This window comes from Crocuta crocuta, unplaced genomic scaffold (genome assembly GCF_008692635.1).
Source record: "Crocuta crocuta isolate KB4526 unplaced genomic scaffold, BGI_CrCroc_1.0 scaffold102, whole genome shotgun sequence".
Taxonomy (NCBI): domain Eukaryota; kingdom Metazoa; phylum Chordata; class Mammalia; order Carnivora; family Hyaenidae; genus Crocuta; species Crocuta crocuta.
The window spans coordinates 14604067-14618155 of record NW_027530019.1 but is presented as its reverse complement, the minus strand read 5'-3'; the positions used below and the strand labels follow the sequence as shown (position 1 = coordinate 14618155).

The window sequence follows — 14089 nt, the reverse complement described above, 5'->3', positions numbered from 1 at the left end:
CCTTTGCTATGCAGAAGGTTTCCTGTTTGATGTCATCTCATTCGTTTATTTTTGCTTTTGCTGTCCTTGCCTGGGGAGACACATTGAAAAAATACTGCTGAGACTTATGCCAAATAGCTTACTGTTTTCTTCCAGCAATATTATGGGTTCAGGTCTTATTTTAAGTCTTTAATCCATTTTGAGTTTATTTTTGTGTATGGTGTAAAAAGGTAGTCCAGGTTCATTCTTGTGCACTTAGCTGTCCAGTTTTCCCAGCACCATTTATTGAAGAGACTGTCCTTTCCACATTGTATATTCTTGCCTCCTTTGTTGTAGATTAGTTGACCATATAAGCCTGGGTTTATTTCTGGGCTCTCTATTGTGTTAAGATGATCTGTCTGTCTGGTTTTTGTACTAGTACCAAACTGTTTTGATTATTATAGTTTGTGTACAGTTTAAAGTCAGGGAGCATGATATGTACAGTTTTGTTCTTTCTCACAATTGCTTTTGCTAATTGGGGCCTTTTCTGGTTACATATTAATTTTAGTACTGTTTTATAGTAGCGGTATTCTGGTTCTGTGAAAAATACCACTGGTATTTTGATAGAGATTGCATTGAATCTGTAGATTGCTTTGGGTAATATGGGCATTTTAATAATACTAATCCTTCTGATTCATGAGCATGGTATATCTTTCCATTTATTTGTATTGTCTTCAGTTGCTTTCATCAGTGTCTTGTAATTTTCAGTGTACAAAGTTTTTCCCCTCCTTGCTAAGTTTTATTCCTGGGGTTTTGCTTTGTTTTGTTTTGTTTTTTAAAAAAGAATTTTTTTAAACAGTATTTATTTTTGAGAGAGAGTGAGAGACAGAGTGTGAACAGGGAAGAGGCAGAGAGAGCAGGAGACGCAGAATCTGAAGCAGGCTCCAGGCTCCAAGCTCTCACACAGAGCCTGACATGGGGCTCAGACTTTTGAACTGTGAGATCATGACCTGAGCTGAAGTCAGAGGCTTAACTGACTGAGCCACCCAGGTGCCCTTTGTTTTGTTTTGTTTTTTGTTGCAGTTGTAAATAGGTTTGTTTTCTTAATAACTCAGATAGTTTGTTATGAATATACAGGAACACAACAGATTTCTGTATGTTAATATTGCATCATGCAACTTTAGTGAATTCCTTTATTGGTTTTAATAGTTTTTTGGTAGAGTCTTTAGGGTTTTCTGTATACAGTTTCAGGCCATCTACACTTAATGACAGTTTTGCTTCTGGTTTTCAGTTTGAATGCCACCCCCGCCCCATAATTGCTCTGGCTAGGATTTTCTCTATCTTTGAGCTTTTTACTGTTGAGTGTGATGTTTGCATTGGTTTTGTCATAGATGGCTTTTATTTTGTTGAGGTGTATGTTACCCACTATGTTTACCAGCGATATTGGCCTGTAATTTTTTTTGTTGGTGTCTTTGTCTGGTTTCAGGGTAGTGGTGGCCTTGTAAAATGAGTATAGCAGGATTCCATCGTCCTTAGTTTTATGGGACAGTTTGAGAAGAGTATAGCGATGAACTCTTCCTTGAATGTTTGGTAGAATGTAGTTTTGAGGCTGTCCTTGTTGGGAGTTGTTTGATTCCTGATTCAAATTCATTGCAAATAATCAATCTATTCAGATTTTCTATTTCTTCATGATTCAGTCTTGGAAGATTGTATGTTTCTAGGAATTTATTAATTCTAAGTTGTCCAATTTGTTCGCATATAATTGTTCAGTAATCATCTCTTACAATCCTTTGTATTTCAGTGCTACTGATTATAATTATTCTTTCATTTCTAATTCTGTTTGGAGTATCACTTTTTTTATGGATGAGGATGGCTAAAGGTTTATCAGTTGTGTTTATCTTTTCAAAGAACAAGCTCTTTGTTTTATTGATATTTTCTGGTTTTTGATTTTTTGTTTTAATTTCTAGTGCATTTATTTCTGTTTTGATTTTTATTATTTCCTTCCTTCCGTTAATCTTGGGCTTTGTTCTTCTTTTTCTAGTTTCTTTAGGTGTAGAATATTTGACGTTTTTCAGGTTTTTTGAGGTAAGCTTTTATTGCTGTGAACTTCCCCATCTTAGAACTGCTTTTGTTTTATCCCATAGATTTGGAATATTGTGTTTCCATTTTCATTGTCCAAGTATTTTTTAATTTTTTCTTTGATTTCTTCATTGACTCATTTTTTTAACACCTATTTAGTTTTCACACATTTATTTTTCCAGTTTTCTCTCTTTGTTTTTTAATTCTTATTAATTTTTGAGAGAGAGAGAGAGCATGAATGAGCACAAGTGGGGGAGGGACGGAGAGAGGGAGACACAGAACCTGAAGCAGGCTCCGGGCTCTGAGCTGTCAGCACAGAGCCCAATGTGGGGCTCGAACCACGAACATTGAGATCACAACCTGGGCCCAATTTGGATGCTTAACCAAGTGAACCCCCATTCATCCCTCCAGTTTTCTTCTTGTAATTGATTTCTAGTTTCGTGCTGTTGTGGTTGGAAAATATGTATTCTAGGATTTCAGTCCACTTAAATTTATTGAGATTTGTGGCCCAACATATCATCTGTCCTGGAGAATGGTCTGTGTGCATTTGAAAAGAATGTTCTGCTTTATTATGGCATGTTTTGTATATATTTATTAAGTCCATTTGGTCTAATGTTGGCCAGTGTTTCCTCATTGATTTTCCTGTTTGGATCCATAGATGTAAGTAGGGTGTTAAAGTCTCCTACTATTACTGTATTGCCCTCAATTTTTCCTTTTATGTCTGTTAATACTTTATATATCTAGGTGCTTTCATTTTGGGTACATAAATATTTACAAATATTATATCCTTCTGTTGGATTGACCTCCTTTTCATTGTGTGATGCCCCTGTTAACTTTGTTATGGTGTTTGTTTTAAAATCTGTTTTGTTTGATAAAAGTATTGGTATCCAGTTTACCAATACTTTTTATTCAATTTGAATGGAATATCTTTTTTATTCCATCACTTTGATCATTTTTTGTTTTTACATCTGCAGTGAGTGTCATGTAGGCAGCATATTACATGGTCCTGGTTCTTTTATCTGTTCAAAGGGTACAGGTAACTTTTGAATGGAGAATTTATTCCATTAACATTTAAAGTAACTGTTGATGGGTATATACTTAATTGCCATTTTGTTAATTGTTTTCTGGTTATTTTTATAGTTCTTCCCTGTCTTTTTTCTTCCCTTGCTTTCTTTCCCTGAGTTTGATGCCTTATTTTAGTGTTCGGTTGAGCTTCTCTTTGCTTTATTTTTTGTGTATCTACTATAAGATTTTTGATTATGGTTACTATGAGTTTCACTTAGATCATGCTAATGAATACTCTCTCTTGCCACCAGTGTTATGTTTTTGGCATCATATGTTATGTTGCTTTATTTTATATATTCCTTAACTAATTATTGTAGTTATAGTTGATTTTACTACTTTTGCCTTTTAGCTTTCATAGTAGCATTTATACTAGCATTTAACTTTCATACTAGCATTAAAAGTAGTTGATCCACTACCTTTATTATATAATTGCCTTTACCAGTGAGGTATTTTTCTTTCATATATTTTCTTATTTCTAGTCACGGCCTTTTATTTCTGCTTAAAGAATCCTTCTAGTGTTTCTTTTGTTAGGATCTGGTAAGTGTTGATGAACTCTGTTAACTTTATCTTGTCTGGGAAACTCTTACCTCCCTGTCAATTCTGAATGATAACTGTGCTGGATAGTGTATCTTGGTTTGTAAGTTTTCCTTTCAGCACATTGAATATATCATGTTCCTCCTTTCTGGTCTGCAAGTTTTTTGCTGAAAAATCAGCTAATAGCCTTATGGGAGTTTCCTTGTATATAACTAGTTGGTTTTTCTCTTATTGCTTTTAAGGTTCTCTCTTTATCTTTAACTTTTGATATTTTAATTATCAGTGTGTAGTGGTATGGATCTCTATTTGGGGCTCTCTTTGCTTCCTGGACCTGAATGTCTGTTGCTTCCTCTGGTTAGGGAAGTATTCAGCCATTATTTTTTCAAATAAGTTTTCTTGCATCTTTTTTTCTCTTTTCTCTTTCTGGGACCCATATAAGGTGAATATTATTACATTTGATGTCTTGGAGGTCCCTTAAACTATCCTCATTTTTTAAAAGTTCTTTTTTCTTTTTGTTGTTCTGGTGTAGTGATTTTCACTAACTTGTCTTCCAGGTCACTTTCTGTTCTTTATCATCTACTGTGCTTTTTGATTCCCTCTGTCTTTTTTATTTTATTTATCATATGTTTCATCTCTGATTAGTACTGCTTTACACTGTTGAACATTAGTACTGTCTTATACTCCATTCTTCTCCTGAGTTTGATGAACATCTTTATGTCCATTAACTTCGAACTCTGTTTCAGATAACTTCTGTTTCATTAAGATCTTTTGCTGAGGTTTTGTTTTGTTCTTTCATTTGGAATATATTTCTGTTTGTTCATTTTGTCTGACTCTCTGTTTCTATGTATTAAGCAAATCAGCTACCTCTCCCAGTCTTAAAGGAGTGGCTTTGTGTAGGAGATGAACTGTGGGGTCCAGAAATGCAATCCCTCCTCATCACTACATGCTCAAGAGGCATTTCCTGTGTGAGCTGTGTATACCTCCCTGTTGTAGGACTCAAAGCCTGCGGGTAAGGCTTTGAGTGGGGTGCCAGCAGCATTAGCATGTTCGATTAAGAGTTGCAAGATGGCACCTGACGGTGTATCCGTCCCTAGAATGTGTCTTAGCAACTGCCTGCCTCTCTGGGCAGTACGAGCCCTCTAAGGGCAGGTTCTCTGTTCCCTGTAGGCCTGTGGATTTCCTGGATGTAATCTCTCTTTTCAAAGTCTGGCTTTTGGGATGCTCTTCTTTCTTGTGTGGGATCTAAGGGTTGGAGAACCTGTGTGGACCTCCAACCCTTTACTCCTCAGGAAGAAGTTGCATGTTTTTGAAATTCTTTCCCATCTGTGTATTGCTGTGAGTTATGTGGGTTTTTTTTTTTTTTTCCACCTCTGGGGAGAGCGGGGTCTCTGCCACTTTTATTCCTCTTAGTCCCTTCTTGTGGAGGCTCTGTTTATTTAGTTTTTAGGGCTTTTTCTGAGGGAATTATTCTGCATGTAGTTGTGTATTACTTGTTTTGACCAGGGGAGATGGGTTCAGGATCCTCCCGTGAACTCCATCTGAACTCTCCTCTGAGAAACATTCATGCATAGTATTCGAATAGCTATAAGGCAGAGTTGTAGAGCTGTCATTCATGTATTTTCTTTCAAAAAACATTTATTCAGCATCTCAGATGTGTCAATCACTGTGATGTACCTGGTTCAGGGCCCTTACATGATTGAATATAGAACATTTTTAGAAGATTTCTGTATCTACAGTAGCTGATCAGCTTCTCAGATGGGCAGAGCTCGTTTGTCTTCTGCTTGTGCACCAGGATAAATTCACCAAGATGTGCATATGTGTTCATGTCATAGGAGTGACAGTTGTATGCAAGAAACCCAGATACTTTAATAGGAGCTATGAGTTACCAGCGAAGTAGGTGACATAATTGGGGACCTCAGAAAATGGAATCTAGTTCAGATGTATGGGAGGTACCCATTTTATTGACCTCTGAAAACTTAATAACTTGTTGATGTATTGGGTCTCCAGTTTAACCTGGTAGAATTTTAATGATGAGAAGGAATTTAAGAATATAAGGAAAACTACAAAATGTAGGGCACTAAAAAGATCTTAACATACTAATTTAGGATACTTTGATCGTGGCCCTTAAGTTTACACTGAAATCCAAAACGTTTTCTTTTTTCTTTTTTTCTTTAATGAGAGAGAGACAGAAAGTGAGCAGGGGAAAGGCAGAGAGACTGAGACACAGAATTCAGAGGAAGCTCCAGGCTCTGAGCTGTTAGCACAGATTATGACCTGAGCTGAAATCGGACGCTTAATGGACTGAACCACCTAGGCACCCCCAAAACAAGTTTTAACAGGTTGTTTTCTTTGAACATTTGGAGTGGCAAGGACTCATGGACACGCTGACTCTTTACTAGCCTTAAACATGGGGTTTTGAGAAAATATGCCTGCAGGAAATAACTTGGTATTTATCTTTTCATCTTGGTCTTTTTTCATCGTGTTTTAGGTCAGGGAGGTCGTGTTTTTGTTCTTTATTCTTTAGTTTGGATGATTTTTAAAAATTCTTTTTCCTGGGGTCAGTTTTGTCTTCTCATTTAATCTTTTTCAGTTGATGATATGAATACATGCAATTGTACTCTAAGTTTTCTTGTTAAATTTAACATATCATTATCATTTCCCCCCTATATCATGTGTCTGAGATTGTTGAATGACTCATAAAATATTGTTCTATGGCATTTAAACTCTTTGCAGGATATTTTATCATCTAGGTATATCTTTTGGTTTTGAGGCTTTCTTTAAATTTATCTGTTTGACCCTTCATGAAATCCTTAGCCGCTAAATTTTTGTTCATGTTCATGATATATTTCCAAAATGGGATTTTTTGATGAAATAATATGTATAAGTAGATTTAATATTTTTGATACATATTCCAGAGTTGCCCTTCAGAAGGATTATATATATTAGTATAGTTAATCTGATTTCTTTTCTCTATTATTTTGCTAGTGTTGAGATAAGACTGTGAATATAATTTTATAGTTTTTTTTTCACTGAATATATTGTGATCATTGTCCCATATCTCTAAAAGTTTTAATACTCTTGTTAAAATTAATATTTAATTTATTTCTTTTTGGGGGGATGTAATTCACCATCTAAAGTGTACAGTTGAGTGGTTTTTAGTATATTTACTGTATTTTTATAACCATTACTACTAGCGTCTAGTACCAGAACATTTCCAGAACCCTAAAAAAGAAACATGTACCCCTTAGCAGTCATTCCCAATACCTCCTACCTGCATTCCCTGGCAGCCACCACTATGATCTGCTTTCTGTCTTTTTGGATTTACTTATTCTGACAGTTCTTATAAGTGGAATCACACAATATGTGGCGTTTTATGTCTGGCTCCTTAGCATAATGCTTTCAAGGTCCATCCATTGTTTTTGAATATAACAGTACTTCTTTCAGTATCCTTTTTATGGCTGCATTATATTTTATCATATATTGATGCCATAATATACTCTATACATTTTTTCCTGTATTAACTACTACTACTAGGAATATTAATATACGTTAAGTTTTGTTTATAGGTTTCAAAGTATATTCCTATGTTGGATTCCTAAGTGGAAATTTACTGTGTCAAAAGTTATGAATCTTTGAAAAATTTTTTTTAAGTTTTTTATTTATTTTGGGAGAGAAAAGAGTGGGAGAGGAAGAGAGAAGGCGAGACAGAACCCAAAGCAGGCTCTGCACCATCAACATAGAGCCCAATGTAGGGATCGAACCCATAAACTGTGAGGTCACGACCTGAGACGAGATCAAGAGTCGGACACTTAACCGACTTGTGCCATCCAGGCACCCCGAAGCTTATGACTCTTGATGCTCTTGATTTACATGGCCAAATTATTTTCTGGAAAGTTTTTATGAATTTAAATTCTTGCCAGTAGAGTAAATGAAATCTTGTCCTTACTTCGGCTTCTTTAATATTTAGAATATTAACAGTTTGATTGCTAATGTCATGGTTAAAAAAGACTGAATTGTTGTAAGTTGTGTATTTTCATTATTAGTGAAGTTCAACTTTTTTTCATAAGCTTATTAGTCATTTGAATTTCCTCTTGTTTCGAAATTTCTTTTTGTGTCTTGCCTTATTTTCCCCTTTGGGTCTTCCCGCTTTCCTTTTGATTGAGCTTTATATATATATTCAGGAAGTTAGCTAGTTAATTTATTTGTGGAAAATATTTGCACGTTTTATTTTATGTAAGTTTTTCAGTTTAAATTAAAACTTGAAACACTCAACTCTTTAGTTTTTGTGTTTCTCTTTGTTATATGGTATACTTTATTACTGTTACATTTTTTAATAAATTGCTTACAGTTCATTCCAGTGCCATCCCTCTTCTTACCCTCTTCTCCCTTTTCTCACTGATATTTGATGCCTGCTCTGTCATTTATTGCATTCATGCATTTATGAGGTTCTGAAACTCATTTGCCTGTTTGGTTTCATCAATCTGTTTTTCCCCCAGTTCTGTTTAGGCTGAGGTGTGATAGTGTATTGTTATCTGTACCTGTGCCTGGGGGTCAGCTGGAAGTTTATTAATAAATAGGCACGGCTGGGACTCTGTATTTTCGGGGAACTGTTTAAGCTTTCCAGGTCTCATTTCTTTTTCCATCTGCAAAAGGGGACAATAAAAGCATCCATTCTTTAAAAGGATATTTTAAGGATTAAAGAAATGACTATTAAATGCACAGTATCCTGGCATGTTTAGTAAATACTCAAGGAATGTTAGCTGTTAAGACTGATGATAGTATCATATCACATATCAATATTTAGTAGCTCTCTTTCAAAATTCTTTTAGTTGTACTTACATATATGGCTTCTGGATTAACTTTAGATTCCTTTTTCTCCCCCATCCTATCAAAAACCATTCCAGTAGAATTATAATACATTTATAAGCTAATTTGGTGGGAAAATGACATTAGTGAATGTCCCTATCCAGAAACTTGGCATTTCTCTCTATTCATTCAAGTTTTCCATTTGTTTTTATAAGCTTTACTAATGTCTCCTCCTTAAAGGTCCTTTATGTGATTTTCGGGTAAAGTTATTTTTAGCTATTTTGTTATTAACTAATATGGATGGAATCTTATTTGTGTGTTTTTTAATGACTTGTTATTCGTGGTTATGTGTTCTTAATGGAATTGGTTGGTTTTTTTTCATGCTGCATACAAATGATGAGCTATTTATAATGTCTTTTTTCTATTTGAAAAGATCATGCTTGTGCATTATCTTTTTTTTTTTTTTCCTTCTGAAGATTATGATCCCTTTTGTTAATTGAAATGTTCTTTGGTTCCCTTTCCCCCAACTTTGGTTATTCAGGTAAAAACAGATGACATAGCAAGAATTTACCAGCCGAAGCGTTACGCTTTATCACCGAAGACCACGATTACATTGGCACATCTACTTGCTGCTCGTGAAGACCTATCCAAGATCATTAGAACAAGTAGCGGCTCCAGCCGAGAGAAGACGGCATGTGCCATTAATAAGGTTGGTTTCTCTTTCTGTGCAGTGGCGAATGAATTTATAATATCCTCGTTTGGTGCTTTTACAGATTTTATTCCAATTTTGTTGTACAGCCTGGTAAACTCCTAGAAAAGAGTGGTGAAAGCATTTCTCAATGATCTATGCTTAGTTATGTTTCGTGTGTGCATGTTCATTTGAATTTCTGTATTCATAAATTAAGCCACAGTTTTCTTTAAATTGGAAAAATGAAGGATTTTTATTAATAGCTTTAGCAAGAATTACTTGCCTTCTTTCCAAGAATGTAATTTTTTTGTCAGTATAAATGTGTAGTAGTTAAGTACTAACAGATTCATTATATCCTTGATCTGTGCTTTAGAGTCATACAGATCTGGATTCACATCCTAGCTCTATCATTTAGAGAGGAATCACCTTGGGCAAGTTAGTGAATGGTTTGGAGGTTCTATTTTCTGATTCAGAGTATAGTCCATGTCTCTAACACTGCTCTTAAACAGGCTCAGAGTGACTGAATTACAATAGCAGCAATAGTGATAAACTAATCTAGATTTGTCAGTTTGGCTGGCATGTACTCTATATTTAGAGCACTTTACAGCAGAGTTTATTACAAAAGAGCAAAAAGTCAGAAGGGATTTGGGCAATTTTAAAACATTGCTCCTCACTCGGTATACTGAAAAGTGTTCTCCATACAGAATGTCTTCCTAGAGGGATGGTTGTATATAAAGTCAGTTTATGAATTATTGCTAAGTTAGTCACCAGTGTTGATTCCTTTCTCTTCCATTTTAGACCAACCTTTTCTATCTTCTGAAAGTATTGTCTTTAAATATGTTTCTTAGTATATTATATCAGGCGATGATCTAGTCTTGCCACATTTAGAGTTCTACTTCTTAAGTGACATTGCCCATCTCTTTTCCAAGTTTATGATTTATTTGAAGGCAAACTTACCAGTTTTTGGAACTGTGTCCCCATAGAGCCATCAGTGTGGCATGTTTGATAGAGAGACCAATGAGAATAACAACCAAGAAAAGCTATTTTTCACTTTGATTGGGATACTGTTGGTGACTTTAAAAGAGTGTTTGCATTCTTGAACTTTGCCCCATAGTAAGGATGTTGTACTTTTTGTTTTTAGTTTATGATACAAATTACTAAAACATGGTTATGATGAGAGGATCATTGGAAGTAGAACCCAGTTGATTTGTAGGTTATTTTGGTTGAGGCATTTACTGTTTTACCTTCTTTCCTCAAAGAGAATCTTCACCACTGTCTGTTTCTTTATGGGCATACAAAGCAGCTCCTTTCTACAGATGGGGACTTAAACCAAACCCTTCTGTGGCTTATCCTTCAAAGTATTATTAAGTATGATTAAGAAATCCATTAAGTCTTTATTTTTTGTATAATAATATAGTAACTAATATCATTGAAAGTTTATGAGGCTAAGTTTCAAAGAAAGGAATAGTTCATTGAGAATCCTTTTATCTCTGGAACGATACCTTGTATACAATAGTCATTATATTCATCTCTAACATCTCATTAAACCTACATGTTAGCATACATACGTCATACTTTGTTAAAATAAAATGTGCTTAGAAATATAGAGTCTTTTATTAGATAACCTATGACCAAATGAGTGGCAGTGGAAAGTCCAGAGTTGTTGTACAGGTATGAAGTTAATTAATATGGGGTGATGTATATTGAAAATGTTGAATGTATATTGAATAATAGTTGATGTATATTGAAAATGTTTTGCTCAAAATATTTTAGTGTGGTGAGTACTACATTTGTTACAGAATTTGGTAAGCAGGGGCACCTGGGTAGACCAGTGGGTTAAGTGTCTGACTCCTGATTTCAGCTCAGGTTATGATCTCATGGTTGTGAGATTGAGCTCTGCATCAGGTTCCACACCGGGCAGAGAGCCTGCTTAAGATTCTCCCTCTCCCTTGCCCTTGCCCTGCTCATGCATGCATGTGCACTGGTGCACACGCTCTCTCTGTCTCTGTCTCTGTCTCTTTCAAAAAAAAAATTGGTAAGCAGATTTAAATAAGAAAAAATTAACAAAGCCCTTAAGTTTCAGAAATATCCCCCAGATTATTTAAAGATAATACCACGTTGTGAGGAATTTGTCATAAATCACATTTATATTTTCAATATTAATCTGTATTGCATGTCTAATACTTTCATATCCTTAAATATTTGGATTGTGTTTCCTTATTAGAATAGCAACTTCAGTATCACATTAAAGGATTTATCTAAATTGTAACATCTAAAATATTAGAAACTGAAAGACAGTGTTTCTTTACACAGGTGCTGATGGGAAGGGTGCCTGACAGAGGAGGAAGGCCAAATGAAATTGAACCACCGCCCCCTGAAATGCCCCCTTGGCAAAAAAGACAAGAAGGCGGCGGAAGGGGTGGTTGGGNGAGGAGGTGGAGGAGGAGGGTGGGGTGGAAGTGGGGGAGGGGGCGGCAGAGGAGGTTTCCAAGGCAGGGGAGATTATGGTGGAAGAGGAGGGGGCTATGGTGGAAGAGGAGGGGGCTATGGTGGACGAGGTTATGGAGATCCATATGGAGGAGGTGGTGGAGGATATAGAAGATATTAAAGACCACCAAAATTAGATAGCAATGCTTACTTCTTGGTAGGGACATTAGGTGTAGTGTTCTAAATAACATACTTGAATGTCCTCTTTCAAGTAAACACCATGTTAGATTCCTTGGTATCATTCTTGAATTGGGTTAATATGTAAGAGCATTGTTTTATACTACCATTTGATCTCTTAGACAAAGTGAGGATTTTTCCATATTCTGTGTATCCTTGAGCATGTCTTTTTAAAAAACAAAAAATGAGCAAAAATTATTTTTAAAAATGTAAATATTTATTACCATCAAACTTGGAAAATGGAAAGTATTTTATTGTCATGATTGAATTTAGATTGTTACCTGTATTTTATTCAGGTTTGAAACACAAAAATTACCCCCCTTGTAATGGAAAGGAATATAGACTGTTGCCTCATCTGTATTCCTGTGGCTGTGTTTTGTATTTGTTAATTATTCTCTATGAAATAGGGAAAGGGACTGATCTGATAGTTGTGTTCAGTAGGTAGTTGTCATGACTTGTTCGCTCTTGTATAGGAAACAATTCCTCTGGCCAGGATTCTGTTAAAGTTCCGTTAACTGAAGCTCACGTCAGCTTTTTTTTTTTTTTTTTTTTTTTTTTTGCAATGCATATCTGATTTATTTTCCAAGTGGATATGAAATCTGATTTTGTTTGACAAAGCAAAGTTTAAGACTGAGGTTAGAATTCTTCTAAAGGGATGAAGACAAGTAATTTTAAGTTATGGTAAATTTTACAATAGGGTAAAAATATTCGTATAAACTGGTCTCTTCATCACTTGTGCCATCCCTTTAGGTGTTTGAATGTTAAAAGGCAGGCTGAGCTGTACTGCTCAGTAGTAGGGCAGTAATTTCCAGAATCAGTCCATCAGAGGCAGGATTCACGCATCCCTTAGAAATTCTTATTCACAGCTAGATTTGGGAAACTGGGTTAGTGAATGGTTACATGTGGTCTGGTGGTTGGAGCAGGTAAAGGTTTGGAGATCAGGAGTTGTGAATTTGAATCATGGCATGAGCCCAGGGGTGCTGTGGGCTGAACTGAGCATAGCTCTCAAGGATCGATTTGTCCTCATCTCTCAGATGGGGACTATGACACTTGCTCTCTTCTCAAACTGTTTCATTAAGACCTAAGTATAGGTGCGATTTGTTGAGGGCTTGTTGTAAATGGCTTAAGAAGTGAGCCCAGTACTGCAATCTTCTCTTAGTACGGAGAGCTAGATAGGATAGTCACGCATGTTTTTTCATGCCCACTGTAAAATGTCCCGGTGTGGGCTCCTGGTTAACACCTGTGCATGACAACTTTCTGTGGTCTAGCAAACTCCACAGATAGAAAGTGGAGTACCAGTGAACACATGGTATTTGACATTTGGCAGTTTCGTTGTTGTTGTTTTGTTTTGCTTTACAGTAAACCCTGTAGTGAGATCTAAAATAGTGTTACAACTTTAAAAGTAACTATTGTGTATACTGCAGTCTTTGCCATGTATTTTTCATGCTAACTCTTGAAAGAAATTTGTTCAGGATAGGAACACATAAGCTTTAGGTTAAAGTTTCTAAAATAGATTTTTAAAATGTGTTTATATTTAATGAATATACTTAATTTCATTTGTGATGGGTGGAAAAAAGCTTTCCATAATTAAGAAAACACTTTTTTTCAATAGCTTTGAACTCTGAAAAATAAATAATTTTTAAAAATATGTAATCAAAGACTACTGGAGTATAGTTGCTGATACACAAGAGGTTTCCAACTACTTTCAACTTCTTTGATCACTAAAGGTTTATGGCAAATAATTGCAGAAACATTAATTTATCCATTTCTGTAAGGCCTCCATGTACCTTCATAGGATTGCTGTTGGGTTATCCACTGTACTCACTGTAAATCTTATCCAAGTTTATCGCTTTCTCCTGGAATCATATTGGAGCTGGAACCGCTCCTGTTTACACATTCCTGTAAACATCACTTGCATGAAAACTAGGGTGATCTAGTTCCTGATATCTTACTCTTCCCTGGAAGGTGGGATTTTCATGATACCTTTTTCCAGTAAAGATTTCTTCTGTAGAAGAGTGTGCTGTACATCTAGGCCAGCAACAGGCAATTTGGGGCTTTGATGTGAAGAGCATAATGTAAAAAATGTTTTATAGATTGTGGGCAGTGCATATGTAGAGTATGATAAATGGTACATGACTGCTTCCTACACTGTAACACCTTTTGATGTGCCTCCTCTTCATTCTACTTTCATTTTTTCCTATTACCTTATTTATCCTCCCCCCTGCCCCCCCGCCTTGATCTAGCCTTTGGTATCGAATAGCCCATGTAGACATGACCTTACTGAGAGATTCTGCA

The 14089-nt window shown here is 35.7% G+C and overlaps 1 protein-coding gene across 1 annotated transcript in view; it reads left to right on the top strand.

The window, feature by feature from the left end:
• The window catches only part of FAM98B (family with sequence similarity 98 member B), a 35552-nt gene extending 23398 nt beyond the window's left edge, over nucleotides 1–12154 (top strand). The window contains 3 exon segments of the mRNA XM_077764703.1: nucleotides 8984–9151; nucleotides 11444–11556; nucleotides 11558–12154. Of these exon segments, the coding sequence (XP_077620829.1) occupies nucleotides 8984–9151; nucleotides 11444–11556; nucleotides 11558–11738 (462 nt within the window). The 3' untranslated portion in view covers nucleotides 11739–12154.
• The last annotated feature ends 1935 nt before the right edge of the window (nucleotides 12155–14089 follow it).